The 13885-nt window shown below is 47.8% G+C and overlaps 5 protein-coding genes across 5 annotated transcripts; 3 read left to right on the top strand and 2 right to left on the bottom strand.

Annotated features, from left to right (window-relative positions):
• Positions 1-69: 69 nt before the first annotated feature.
• F5147DRAFT_145616 (cytoplasmic protein) lies at positions 70-3777 on the bottom strand. Its single transcript, XM_041428259.1, has 10 exons — positions 3303-3777; positions 2952-3245; positions 2620-2892; positions 2365-2574; positions 2095-2319; positions 1591-2049; positions 1287-1487; positions 828-1239; positions 580-770; positions 70-531 (listed from the first exon to the last, which is right to left on the bottom strand). Exons 1-10 carry the CDS (start codon positions 3561-3563, stop codon positions 151-153), a joined length of 2907 nt encoding a protein of 968 aa, XP_041293522.1. The 5' UTR covers positions 3564-3777; the 3' UTR covers positions 70-150.
• Positions 3749-5450, bottom strand: F5147DRAFT_691346 (uncharacterized protein). Its single transcript, XM_041437133.1, has 3 exons — positions 5217-5450; positions 4057-5160; positions 3749-4005 (listed from the first exon to the last, which is right to left on the bottom strand). Exons 1-3 carry the CDS (start codon positions 5319-5321, stop codon positions 3871-3873), a joined length of 1344 nt encoding a protein of 447 aa, XP_041293523.1. The 5' UTR covers positions 5322-5450; the 3' UTR covers positions 3749-3870.
• Positions 5451-7569: 2119 nt separating this feature from the next.
• Positions 7570-8483, top strand: F5147DRAFT_760564 (uncharacterized protein; the record flags this gene model as incomplete). The annotated part of the gene is made up of 7 exons (XM_041440484.1): positions 7570-7653; positions 7712-7799; positions 7854-7860; positions 7912-7960; positions 8089-8158; positions 8207-8254; positions 8316-8483. The coding sequence occupies 7 exons, from the start codon at positions 7570-7572 to the stop codon at positions 8369-8371; spliced, it is 402 nt and encodes a 133-aa protein (XP_041293524.1). The 3' UTR covers positions 8372-8483.
• Positions 8484-10641: 2158 nt separating this feature from the next.
• On the top strand, positions 10642-11414 carry F5147DRAFT_575743 (uncharacterized protein; the record flags this gene model as incomplete). The annotated part of the gene is made up of 2 exons (XM_041431290.1): positions 10642-10771; positions 10828-11414. Coding segments are annotated over 2 exons (717 nt in total), but the record flags the coding sequence as incomplete, so codon positions are not given.
• A 1370-nt stretch (positions 11415-12784) lies between these two features.
• Positions 12785-13802, top strand: F5147DRAFT_575834 (uncharacterized protein; the record flags this gene model as incomplete). The annotated part of the gene is made up of 3 exons (XM_041431292.1): positions 12785-13106; positions 13164-13399; positions 13452-13802. Coding segments are annotated over 3 exons (909 nt in total), but the record flags the coding sequence as incomplete, so codon positions are not given.
• Between the last annotated feature and the right edge of the window lie 83 nt (positions 13803-13885).

Raw genomic sequence — 13885 nt, forward strand, 5'->3', positions numbered from 1 at the left:
GATGTGGGAAGGGAACGTAGAGAAGATCTCCTGGTACATTTTGAATAGATCCTGGATAGTCCCTGAGAGACCGACGCTGATTTTGCGATCGCGTGCGAGCGAGAGCAGAAGAAAACAAAAAGAAAGAAAAAAACGATACAGATGCAGCAGTTACAACCCGAGGTTCGACATCACCCTCGAAACCTCATCAACAACATCAGCATCACTCATCGCAGCACGCTGCGACGACGAGCCAATGACAGCCGACGACCGCGGACCATACACACTCGGGAACGATGGCGCCGTAGCACTCGTCGGACTGGAATCCCCACCCGTACCTCCACCCGTCGACGTCGTGGGTGACTCAGGCTGCGGCAGCCTATTACTCGCCTCTGTGATGCGCGAGAGCGAATATGTGAGGTCGAGCGACTGTGCCCGATTCTGCAACGATCGGGGCTTGCTGATCTGTTCCTTAATTTTTGACTCGAGCAGCGAGTCCGACCCGCGCTTGAGCGCATCTTCGGTATTTCGTCGTGTACCAATCCCCGTGCCCTGGGTCTGTGTCATTAAGGGTGTGGGGATCGGAGATAGGGGACCTACGATCGGGGGTAGCGGTGTCCAGTAGTCAAGGCCCGTTCCTGGCGGACCATACGCTGATTGAGAGTCCTCATGCTCCTCTAGATCGTATATGTATGCAGGAGCATTAAACAATGCTTTTACGTCCGGCGATGAATTTGCCATCCTCAACCTTCGATCGCCTAGTATCTCCGAACGGGTAAGTTCAACGGATTCTAAAGATAATTGTCAGCATCTAAATAACAATAAAAACAACGGCGAAAGACGCTCACCATGCCTCCTCGCAGTCGACAACACCTTGCTATCAAAGTGCGGAAACGCCTCCGCAAACGAATCACCCCGTTTATGCGTATGTGCCGTAGGTGACGGGTACACATGGACATTGTGGTTCAGTAAGAACTGCTCCAACAGCTCCCTTGCCGCGAGCAAGAAATCCGAATTGCTCCTCTGACAATGGAACTTGAACGAGTACTCGCCCACATCCCCGACCGCGACTGCGCTGGAGGACGACGCGGAGGCGCCATTGGTGGGGCTCGGCGTAGGTGCTTTGACGTTCGGGGTGATGACCACTTGGAACTCGCGCTTGATGCGCTCCACAAAGGTTATAAAGTCGGCGGATGCGCAGACTTTGGGAAGATCAGTGTTGGGCGGGACTGCCATGTCTGCTTCGAAGGGGACGTGTTCCTGCTTTGACGTCAGCGCCGAACTCAGCATAGCAAAAAAACACGCACGAGCAACATCGCAGCAGCAATCTGCACCTGACTCTCGGGACCAAAAATCGTCACAACATCTGAAGCCGTCTCCTTATCAGGGAATCGTACACGCGAGTTGGTCTTGGTCTCGATGTCGTGTATGAATATCGCCTTCTCGCCAAGTAACGCGCGGTGGTATCGCCGGGGAATCGACAGCGTCTCGTTCACATAGTCCTTGTCCTGCGCCTCGTCAGCACCCACCTCCCAGATGCCATATAGAAGGGATGGAAAAGAGATAAAGGAAAAGAGGGGACAAACGGGTGATGGGTAAAGCCGGACGCACCTTTGGATTCACGATCTCCATCACCGACTGCTTCAAGTTCTCCAAGTTAATAGCGTTCTTCGAGGGTGTCCTCGCCACCACATTGTCTTCATTGTCATTGTACCCTCCCAGAGCAGCAAACTCTTCTGCATTGCTAAACTTGACATACACCCCATACTTTTTCATTATCCGCTGGATATTCCGTCCGCCAATGCCGATGATGCGCTTGTGATACGCTTCGGGTACATGGAAGGATATCTCCGCCGGAAGCTCTTCTTGTAAGAGAGTGAGACCAGTGAGTACGGAAGCATCGTTACCAGAAACATCAATGAGGAAGTTATGATCGTTGAATGTCTCAAATTTGATCTTGACATTTGTGGTCTGCATGATTTTGTTGATCTTGCCGTTCTTCTTCCCTGAGATGAATTCTCGGTGCTCATTGGCTAGCTCGACTTGGAAACGAATCTCGTGATGGAATGCCTGCACTGAGTGAGTACATGCACGAAATAGGGAAATAAAGCGCACCTTGACGATGTCCAATTCTAGAATCATGTTCACCGCAGCGCGTACCTCATACTCTAGGCCATGCATCTCGAAGCACATGCTCTTGAATACAACTTCCGCACCAGTTGTAAGTGAGATTTGTTTCAGGAGCGTGGTCACTTGGGAGGAGTTGAGGGTCGTAGGTGGGAGGAGAACGTTGAATTGGATTGGTAGGAGCCAGAAGGAGGCGACATAGTATTGGCAGGCCTAGAGGTACTCAATGATATGAAATAAGAAGAGAAGAGGACGCACGAGTTGCATTATAGACCGAATTGTACGCTGTACGTTCACACGGTGGTCTCCGAAGACGGTGATGAGGCTGGCTGAACTGCCAATAGGCGGGAATTGGACAAATGTGGCATTGTCACTCATGATAGACTTGAGGTCTTCGGCTCGGTCGAGGACCATCCAGTCGAGTTTGCGAGGGACAATAACGGTGTCACGGGAGATGACAGATTTCCTCTGTAGACAAGTCAGAGAGGTACAAGGATTGGATGAGAGACGGACCTTGTTGACTGACAACTGATACAACATATCCCTCGCCCTTTGTACTCCAAAGAACTCGCCTGTAATCCATATGATGTTCTGAGGATGACGGACTGCAGGTGTAGATGTCGTATTTGGAATGATATCAGGACCGACCAATGCCTGCAAGGGCGAGGGGAAGTAAATGTTTGTTGCGGTCTCCTCCTGGATGCTCTGGAGGACGTGCCTCTTCCGACCTGCGACGATCGCGTGGAGCTTCTGGTCGATCTCGCACATTTCGGAATGAAGACCGCTCTAAGTGCATTAATAGGTCAGGTAAAGGTGAATAAGTTGAAGAAATGGGATTAACGGACGAGTTCGTCTAGCATGACCAATAAGCGGACCCTTGCTAATTCCGTAGCATCGCCCTGACCAGTGATGACGAGTTCGCAGACGCGTTCTGTTTCGAGACCGCTCCAACCTGCGCTATTAACGCCGTCTGGGGGAGTTCGACTGCTTAGGGTGAGAGGGGAGTTTACTACTGCGATGTGAGCTAGAGTAGCGCCTGCGATGTCGTCCAGTTTACGACGGACGTCTGGTTTGAGGGTTGGTTTTGAGGAAGGAGCGTCTAGGATGTCAGCGCGAGCGACTTTGATAGCTGTGCGATGCTATTGGGAAGATAAGATGAGAATGAGAGAGAGATAATAATAAAAAGGAGGACTGACTTGGACTGGACAGTCTTTAAGTAACATACCACGAGCAGCCATGACCTGTTGGTAGGGTCCTGAGATGTAAAAATTTGAAGCTCGGTGAGCGTGATCTGCTGGTAAGTAAGAAATGTGTAGGTTGTGGATTGACATTGCGTGTATAGCGAGTTTGTCTACATCTTCGGGCGGTGCAGGGTCTGGTGGGAGTGAATTTTGAAACTCTGGGTGAATATGGCGTGTGCGACGTGGATGAGTGAAGGAAGTTGAGTAGATGTCCATTGTGTAGGGAGAGGAAGAGGAGTAAGAGGGGTATGTATGTTTCTGAAATTTAATAGGAGGGGTAAAGAATTACCAAGTTGACTTGTTTGTTATATTGATTTAAACTGGTATGAACTGAAATAAAGAAGAAAAAGGAAAAAGAAACTAAACAGGACGTTAACGAAGACGAGGAAGACGACGACGAGTGCTTGCACGACGTTGACGACGTTGAGGACAAAAATGCACGCTGGGTTTCAATTTTATAAAATTACAAAGAGTCACTTGGACTGCACAGACCAACGGAAGACTAGCTCTAGGGTAGACTAGTCTAGTACACCACTACATCAAATAACTGTTCAAAACAATTCTTTCCTATGGTATTAAAATGCTTGTATGGCTCAGAACCTGGTAACTTTTCACCGCATAAATAACAAAAATGTTGTTTACACTTGATGCAAGTCATCTGTATATTGCGGGGTAAGGGGGATTCACAAGAACTTTCGAATCTACTCACATGATTACACCCCGCACTCTTCTCCACTCGAACCCCGCATCCAGGACAACTCGTACAGCATCTCGATATCCACTCACGGTTCATTCTCTCTTCCTCATACTTTAAAACAAGTCTCAAAACATTCCTTTTACCCCACCTCCTCTCAATCTCACAGCGTCTAGCATCGCCCTCTTCTAACCTCATATACTCCGTCACAAACGACTCCGTCACTGCCAACGGACACTCGCTGATCGGCCCATGCCATGTTCGTCTACAGAACGCACAAAACACAAACTCGCACCTCGGACACGTACGTAGCCGTGCCCATCCACTCTCTTCGTTTGACTCTTCCGGACTCGGCACGGCCGTCTGGCACGCAGGACAATGCACCATTCCAGGATCCCGCTCTAACTCCCTCTTTTCTCGAAGCCACTTCCACCTCTCCACCTCTTCTTCTTCAACGACTCTTACTATATCCACCTCACCAGCTTCTTGTCCCGCTTTCACACACACAGCATCAGGACATCCGACCCGTCCGATATCGCCCTCCCTTATACACGAACCCCAGAAATCTGTTAGACACGAACGGCAGAATACATGACCGCACGCAAGTCGCACGCAATGCCTTCCTTTGTGTGAAGACAGGCAGATCGCGCAGGGAAACGATGTTTCAGCAAATGCAGTATCTTGGACATGTGTATCGTACGATTCAAGCAGCGGAAGGAGCACCAAAGGGGAGGAGTTGGTTATCGTGATGTCACCGGATTCCAGGAACTCTCCTCCACTGATGAATGCTACCCAAGTATAGAGAACCCCTTGCGAATCATGCGCCCACATTCCAGCGAGCTGAGTCTGCAGGTCACTGCTCGGATACCAACCATGTGTGCACGTCAGCGACGTAATACGGGGTGATGCACGTAACGGATATTCCGGAGGAAGAATCAACGCGAGCAAGAAAGGCGGGAGCGCAGTAAGCGGGCTCGTAGTGTGAGAGTGACTTTGAGGTGGTGTAGAAGGAACGATGGTTACACTCCGTGCGGGTGACAGTTCTACCGGGATCTCTAGCTTGATCACACGTCCAAACGGCCCAGCATCGTTAGATATACATACGTCTGGAAAAATTGACTGCTCTTCACCAATCAATTCTTGATTCCGTACTTCAACTCTGACTCAGAGCGCACCTTGAGCACCTCCCACTCCTCCTCTTGCATCATAATGCACTCTTTATCGGCAATACACCCCTCATCACCATCACTTGCGATATTTTCCCAAGGGCCTGATAGCATCAAAGAGGACGTTCAAGGGAACCTAAGGGAACTTTCCACGAAGGGTGTAGCGATGGTCTGAGTCACGTGCATTCGTATCAATCCGTTTCTCGCCTTGCCATGATACTGAGTCTGCAAATTGCAATGCTGTAGCATACATAGTAAGTAGCAGACAAATCCTGCCAGACCGTTCTTGAAGCTCGCCTACTAATATTAGTCAGCATTTAACCTTTGTGCTACTAACCTTTTGAATTTAACTTGTCTTCCTTCTTTCTAAAATTTATCACATGCTCACTAGCACTAGCTGCCCCTCCAGGCTATCCCATTCGGCTTTGATCAACTTGCAATTACAAGGGTCAGATACCTTAAAGTTGGTCAAAGGTAATGGCAATGACTCATGATCATCATCATGAAATTTCTATGCGGAATGATGGCCGGTCCAAGGGCTCAAGTAAGTCGCCCACTATTTTACATAATATTTCGTCTACATTATATATGGGCACCATGGGGTCCGAATCGTATGGTTCTGAAAAAAGACTCACGCGATCTTTTTGTCGCTTCATGGATATAACGCGCCACACTTTTTGAAATGTCTTTTCAGCCTCTTTTTATTTTCTACCACGGACCCGCGCTGAAACTTGTCTTTTGCACCCCGTGAAGAATGACGCCATGAATCTAATAGCTGCGGGCTTCGGGATGGACAGTCGGGCCCGTCGTATGTAGAAGTAAAAAGATCCCGACGATCTTTTTGTCACGCCATACAACGCGCCACACTTTCACGAAACGACTTGATCAGCGTATTTTTCCGCTGCTGCGAACTCGCGCTGAAACCCCTCCGTTTTAGCTTCCACGAAGAGTATATGCCACAAGGCGATAACATACCTTTCATCCCACTGCACGATAACAAGTATTCCGCACAGTTGCACCTTGTTTGCAGTCGGGCGTTTTCGCGATCATATTAAACATACATTTATTGGAGCTAGACGATCGCTCAGTATGCAGTGCTGGTCTGTAACAGCTTCTGCGTATCTATTTTCGCCTTGTTATTTTTCTAGAGCATCACTTATCTGATCCTTTTTTGGTGAAAGGTATTCAAGAAGGTGTGTTAATCTTCATTGTAGCTGCTGTCAACACAACTTCACCAACAGAACTGGAAGCTCATCGTTGACTTGAGGTAGTTGGTAACTACATGTGATCTTTGATTTCATGCTCCAGGTACTCACTGGTCGCAAACGATGACACGTTCATCTATTCTGAAACGCTAAGAACATCAAACAGTTTCTTTTGGTGGAACCATGTTGCTGATGAGCGCTGAGTAACTAACCAACTGAACTCTTATCTGCACATTGAGGAATCGACGATGTCTTGGGTCCGACATAGAGCGGCCTCGCTTCTATTTCCCGCATTTAAATTTCGTCTAATATTCTTGTTGCTAAGCACCATCCTTTGAATCATATCCGCCGCTCACGAGGAATCTGACAATGCAACAGAATAGAAGCAAGTCGTTCTTAGCAATGATGCAGATATCTTGTCTCAAATTAGTCGTGCTGACGGCGTCGGGAGGAACTACAAGCTCAAGTGTCATTTCAGTAAGCTAGGAGCACTTTTTCATGTGCTAGCCGGCGACTTTTGCTCATTTAATCAGTTGAATAGTTATCTTCAAGAAGACTGCGTGGAGCACGATTATGATCCTGTGGTATATATTTCAAGTCTATCCCGATGAGCAGGATTTCGCTTTGGTCGCTATCAATGGCAGCTCTCTGTGATTACTGATCTGGCTTGTAGATGGTGAGTCAAGCATTTGCGTATGATTTAGCACAGGTTTCGTCTGATCGGTCGCTCGATTTCTGGATGTATGGTTTGTCAACTTTCATTGCCCAGGAGTTTAATCTGGCCCGAGACGAGTATACTGTCCCATATCGCAGCATCCGTCGGGTTGCCACGACATGGAGGATTATAGCCGAATGTATCGGAAGAAGATTGTCTTTCAATGTATACTGAAACCTGCGCGGTGTTTTGATAGGTGGCTGAACTTTCCTCAATGGCCTTTTTGGACTGGCAGCAGAAGGTGCATCGAATTTTGTTCCCTTGTGCTTACATGGGCTGTCCGCTCTTCTCTAGCATGCGCCTGGCAATTAACGCGACCCTTATCTACATCAAAGAATGTGCGCTTGTTGACTTGCGGATGTTCACTTTAATCGGCATTGCCCACCCACTCCTTGATACCCTTTATCTTTCAGCACAAGGTGCAGCATCTGGCTAGTCAAACATGAACAAGACATCGCAATTTCACGATCGGATCCGTCCTTGGGATCCCGGGGCCTGTACGGTAGTCAATTACACCGTGGCACTGGTGGGTAGCTCATAGGGAGACGGAAACTTGCGTTGGCTATGTCGACCATGATGACTAGACTCTTCCTCTTCTTGTTCACAACGAAAAGAACGACATCTGCGGTGCTCAGATATTCCTGAACATGAACATGCTTCCAGTCTTACACAGTGCGCACTTGATTCTGACCTCACAAAACGCACATGCTGACCAAATACATACAGGAATGCGGTGCGGGTGATTTATTGAGCTGAATATCATGCACTGATTCTTCTTCTTTAGATGTATGGAATGTTATATGAGGTCTTCCCAACACCTCACCGTGGTACAGGTGAAGCGCTTTCTTATCAAGATTTCCACAACACCGGTCGGTGGTAGCACATCAGCAGCCACGGCAAATGGGTACTTGTGATCGCGTCTCACGTGTTTGTAATGCTAATGAAGCATTGTGTATTGTAGTCTATCTTTGTGTCTGCTGCGCCATTTATTGTCGCGGTCATCTTGATGATATTGTTTCATATACATCGAAGTGAGTTCACGAATCTGGTGATCTCCTCATCTTACAACTGCGGGAAAGGTGGCTTTATGAGCCTCATGCACACGACAGTATTAAAGTCTGAGACAGGTATGCATTCGAATTCCATGTCTAGTTGTAAACATGCACTAAATAATCTATCTATGATCAGTTGCAGATCAAACCCTTTGCAACGAAACACAACGAAAGCACAATGGAAGGAAATAAAACGACAAAAATAAAAGAAAGCGCTGATATCGTAGCGAGCACGCACAAGTCCCTGAAACCACTTGCTTAAACCTAAGTTCACCAGGGGTTGTAGCTCTGTGAGTGATTCATGAGATCTGATATTGTCCCCGAGATCATGGGAGGTAGAGGGTGAACTTCAGCTGGGGTCCCGGGTTTGGTCCGGGTGCACGAATATTCACGCGAGACGTAGTCACGGTAGCTCTGTCAAGTAGTATAGCACAAGTTAGGTCCATAGAGTTTAAACCTGTAGTGATTATTATCTGTTCGTGGGCAGCAGAGGATGAGGTTTGTGATACCGCTTCACGACCGCGGCATTTGCATCTGGTCCCTTGCAACCTAGACTGATCTAACACCGCACAGTAATAGTAGGTAATAGTGCGTGCGGTCAATTGATCAATAGAAGACCTCAAGGCATCCTCATGCGAAGGTAACCAATTAGTACTTGCATGTTAAAATCATAATTTGAAACCCCGATCCGATCGACTATTGGGAGGACAATGATACTTAATCTGCAACATCACGCTAGTAGTCGACAGGGCCCACCACGCTACAACTGCCTTGACAAATTTGCAACCGTAAGCTTACAGGCTCGCCAGAATGAGTACCTCCCTTTGGATCAGCCCGTCTTTCGGAAAGTGCGCTGACCTTTACTCTCTCTCTACTCTCTAATTTAAGATGTGACTACCAGCGCAGTGGGACAACTATCTAGTAGGTACCACTCTTTAGTCTTCATTCACGATGCGTATGGTCGGATTCAGCACTCAAAGTTCTGCCTATCGTGGTTGGGGCAAATATTGACATCACTCCACAGCTGGGTATAATGATGATCGTGTGATTCCAGTGACAGGTCTGGTCCACACGTGAGGTTCTTGGTATCTACGTTATTTGTGTCAGCAGTAGCGAATGCTTACCGGTTTCATGAAGGGCCCACGTTGCTTGGCCGTACGGTGACCTCAGTATCGGTATGTAAGACTTTCCTGGACCAGATGCCACTAAAGCGCTAGCAGAACTCGGATTCCATCTGTGGCTTGTGTGCCTATATGCATTCAACTGTGATTTACACGTCGACCGCGACCAAGTCTGACACTATTTTGGACTTTGCCTACTACTATAAGGTGCGTCTCCAACCCGTTACGTAGCTTAGTACTGGCGGTTGTGTTAAGTTCACACTCCAATTACAGTTCACATGCTCTGGAGTCTGAATTGTCTTATCCATCAACCTTCGAATCTGCCTATACTTTCAACCTGAAGTCATCATGAAGTCTGCTGGCAAGCGCTTGAATCATTTTGATACAAGTGCCGAGTACTTTCCTAAAACACTTTCTACTAAGTTATAAAAGCAAGTCTTCCTGATACTGACTGTCAGTGGCAGAATCAGAGCAACTGTTCCTATTGACATATCCCATATAACCTAGCACGAGCTATGCGTTTCTCATTTCTCCTCGCAGTTGTTGCGGCTTTGGCATCATCTATGTCTGTCAGCGCATGCGCAAGTTTAAACGGAGTTTGTGGCTCGAGCAGCGCGTCCGGCGACACATGCTGTCAAGGCCTTACTTGTTCGACGGGTGTGAGTATGAGTCGTTTGCTTTGGATCCACCCCGCGACTCACCTTTGCGCCTTGTACCAATAGGCTTATGGCTCGATCACGTACTGCCATTAACCCTCTTCCAATGGACTAAGCATGGCGACAGTGAGTCGTGTTTCTTTCGCGTTGGTACAGTAGTTGATCGTACGACATGCAGTTCGTTGCGGAGTTGATCAATATGCTTACTCCTGTACAAACTTTCCTGCTGCCTCGATCAGGCTCTTGAATAAAGTATTGTAGCGTTGATAAAAGACTCAGGCCTCGTGTGATTCGACTTACGTACGTTTCGAATGAAAGTAAAATCAAACTAGCGCGTTTAGCCGACATCGAAGTATATATACATGATGACATTGAAGATCACTCGGAAAGAAAAACTTGAAGTTAGAAGGAAGATGAAATATATACAAAAAAGAGTGGGATCTGGAGGTTGTGAAGGTTGTGAGTATCTGAATGCTTGACCTGCATGATCTTCGAAAATTTATATAAGGCTAATCTACAAAACAGTAATGAGTCAATCCAAGAGGTACCCGCTCGGGAAATGCCGAACATAAGGCAGGGATGGGGGGGGTCCCCCAGAGGTCCTTATTTGCGTAACCTTGGGGGGTGTCAAAACAGCTCCTGTTAGGTTCAAACACCAGTCTGAGCATCAAATGTATATTACTGTATCACGTACCACTTCTCTACTGAAACCCTTCGTGGACTTGCCCTGCTGCTATTTGAACGCCCCAAGAATGATGTTTCAAGCATCCCTAATGTTCCACTGACCTCAACATTCCCTTACCGCTCTGCTAATGGTGAGGATGGCTCATCAGACTCGGAAATTCAATTTGACTGACATCCTTCTTACTAGGGGCTGCATGTTTTGTTTGTGAAGTCGACGGAGAAGTTCGTGGAACATTGCATGAGCGTTATCGCTGCCTTCGCTGCCCGGCCGTTGCATTTGAAGAACTCGGCCCAAAACTTATTGAGCACATGGGGGGTCATATTTTATTTGATCAAGACTTACGAGACAAGCACAATGTCTGCGGCTTGTGTCTCAGCATTGGGTTATGCGAGATTCGGCTTGCGAGAGGCGCTGGAGGTTCCGAAGTTGTCGACATCAGTCGCTCGCGCTGCCCGAATCTATTCAAGATCAAGTTGAAGAATGCACGCAAGTCAACAAAGCACTCGCCTTGTACAAACACCCCGCTTCATTGCCCGTATTGCGACAGTAATGCTGCTCCAGTATGGAAATACTCGCTGTCACGTCACATCGATATCCTGCACCCATCAGCGAATAAGGCACGGTTCGAAGAATTGTGGAGAATTGACGACGAAGAGAGCACTCAAATATCAACAAAATTCAAAATGAAGGCTCGGAAACGAAAGCAAATGACAGCGACATCGATGCTGCGCATTTCCGAAGAGCACAGTTCAAGAGTGGCATTACGACAGTGAGTTTCAGTATGAATGAGTCGTGTCTGGATTGAGTAGACTAATGAGCACCCGAACAGACAACAGACAACGGACCACTACACCACTGAGTCTGTGGCTGACTCCGAATCAGCACAAACATCTCTCGCTCAATCATCATCTGCCATATTACTTGGTAAACGTCTGCGAGGTTTGTCTGATGCGAGTGATAGTCAAGACGTACCTTCTGCGCCAAAACCTCGTCTCACCATCAAGATTCGTCCCTCAGCAGCACGCGTCAGCTCGGTTCAAGTGAAGAATCGTGTCATTCCAGACTCGGATGCAGACACTCAGCCTGATGACCCATTGCAAGATGAATTTTGCTGGTGTCGAGGGCCGGAGTCCGGAGAAATGGTCCAAAGCAGCTTTGATAGCTGTAATGAATGGGTACATGTCTTGTTTCGATGTGCTTCTATCACCGTGGCTGATTCCGTTCCGTTTGGGATACTAGTTTCATTTCGAATGTGTTGGTTTGCTTGATGCTCCAGAGGCAGATTGGTTCTGCAGTGACATGTGCAGGAGCAACACCAGCTCTCAGAAGAAGACAAAGTGATGTTTTTTAAATCTAAAAGTCGTATATACGATGCCTAGGTTGTTTGGCAATACATCATTGTTCGTCACTCGTCCGCTGTTGGTGCCGCAGAACTTACCAAATTTGGTATACCCCTGTGCGTGGGAAATTTCCACGGGAGGGGGGGAGGGTCTGGGAGGGTCTTAACGGTGTAAGGTGGCCTCACGTACATTTTTTCCCGAGCGGGTACCTCTTGAGTCAATCATCAAGCTGGCTAGTACTGTGCGCTGCGGATCATATACCTTGCGCGTCAAAAACGAGGAATGAATACTGGTCGATTCATCACCACAGACTGTCCTAGGAGCCGAATTTTTCGATTCATGTGACGTAGAATGCAATGTACTTATTTTTCTTACTACAATGTGGTCGTCGAATGCCATCACAAAGCAGACTCCAAACCATCGGCGGTGTGTAGAGTCTCGTGTTAGTACATTCCGAATACAATACATTTTTTAAACCCCGCACCTCAATTCAAACACCGCAACTTTTGGACTCTACACACCTAGCCGACTGGCACAACTTGTTGTGGCGTCAAGTTTGCCACTGTTTGAATTCCTTCCGAACGATGGATCAAGCCGTCAGGTACACCGGGAAGCTTATTAGTACAACGGCAGGTGTGACAAGGTAATATTTAGATTATATTTATATTATATATATTCATATTATATAATTATATTTCTAAATAACCAGTACAGCAGAATCATGCACAACATCGTGCAAAACATGAGGTGAGGAGTACAAAATGAATACAGTACCACTCCAGAGTCCACTGTGCACCCCCAGAATGAGCCTCGAACTTCGACTGACGAATGTCCTGCGGTGCCTGCAGCAAAACAACCTGTCGGCAGCGGGATTCGTCAGTGCAATATTGGACAGCAGATATACCGCTCACGCTGCCAGCCAAGACTCGCTGACAATGAACGCAGCTCACATTTGTGCGCAGTTATACGATAATGAGAACTCACATACATCGGTTTTTTCCTGGGCAGCAGGAACACTACGCAGAGAGCTGTGTAAGGAGGTTGCTGAGCTATCGCTCGAGCACCACGGCCTCCACTTCAAGGCCACCTCCGCGACTGTGGAGCAGCTGGAAACGACTTTTATGAGTCAGCTCGCCGTAACGATGCAAGGAGTTGCTCCAAACGTTTGGAACCTTGTCTCAGCTTTACTCGACAGCAGAGAATACCGCCGTCGAAAAATGCCGCACCCTGCTGGCCACGTTCCAGCACCCGAAGATACCCCTTCACAGAATGAGATGGACTTGGGCGAGTTGGGTGGAGATGAGCCACATTTTGAAGACGATGATGACGGGGATGAAGAGGACGATGGGGAGTTTGACAAACGACCAAGGAAACGGCAGCGTCGTGCGGGTGAAAGGAATGTAGCGCTACAACACATCGTGAGCGAGTTTCGATCTCCGGTACCTAAGTGCGGCCGCTAACTGTAACTAGAAAACAATAGTGATAATCAGCATATGCCTGCAAAATACGAACGAAAGATGCAACTGCTTACAGGGCTGGATGGGCTTTTTCATGAAGTCAACAGGCGTCCCTGAGAAGGTCATTGAGGTCATGGCACACGCAGGGCTATCCGTCAGCCTGTCCACCATATATAACATGGTGACATCTATTTCGAAGGAGATCAGCCGTGACATCAAAAGGGAAGTCCGCACGCTCCGTGCAGCATTCGCATACGACAATTTTGATATCGCCTTCAACGTTGCCCAGCCAACACTCGAAAACCGCTCCTCCTTTGTCAGTGCAACATCCGCCACTGTGATTCCACTATATGGTGTTGATGAAAGTAACGAGGAGGCGTTGCGGAGCTCGGCAAAGTTGTGGGCCTCTGATCCAAAGAATCCGTCACCATCATTATTCCCGCTGAT

This window comes from Suillus discolor (genome assembly GCF_016758755.1).
Source record: "Suillus discolor strain FC423 chromosome Unknown F5147scaffold_23, whole genome shotgun sequence".
In the NCBI taxonomy this organism is placed as follows: domain Eukaryota; kingdom Fungi; phylum Basidiomycota; class Agaricomycetes; order Boletales; family Suillaceae; genus Suillus; species Suillus discolor.

Coding starts and splice junctions, on each gene's coding strand:
- F5147DRAFT_145616 (XM_041428259.1), bottom strand. CDS start 3,563: ATGGACATCTACTCAACTTCCTTCACTCATCCACGTCGCACACGCCAT. Junction 3,246..3,302: donor TTAAAGACTGTCCAGTCCAA/GTCAGTCCTCCT, acceptor TCTTCCCAATAG/CATCGCACAGCTATCAAAGT. Junction 2,050..2,094: donor TAGAATTGGACATCGTCAAG/GTGCGCTTTATT, acceptor CACTCAGTGCAG/GCATTCCATCACGAGATTCG.
- F5147DRAFT_691346 (XM_041437133.1), bottom strand. CDS start 5,321: ATGCTATCAGGCCCTTGGGAAAATATCGCAAGTGATGGTGATGAGGGG. Junction 5,161..5,216: donor AGGAGTGGGAGGTGCTCAAG/GTGCGCTCTGAG, acceptor GGTGAAGAGCAG/TCAATTTTTCCAGACGTATG. Junction 4,006..4,056: donor AGAGTGCGGGGTGTAATCAT/GTGAGTAGATTC, acceptor CGCAATATACAG/ATGACTTGCATCAAGTGTAA.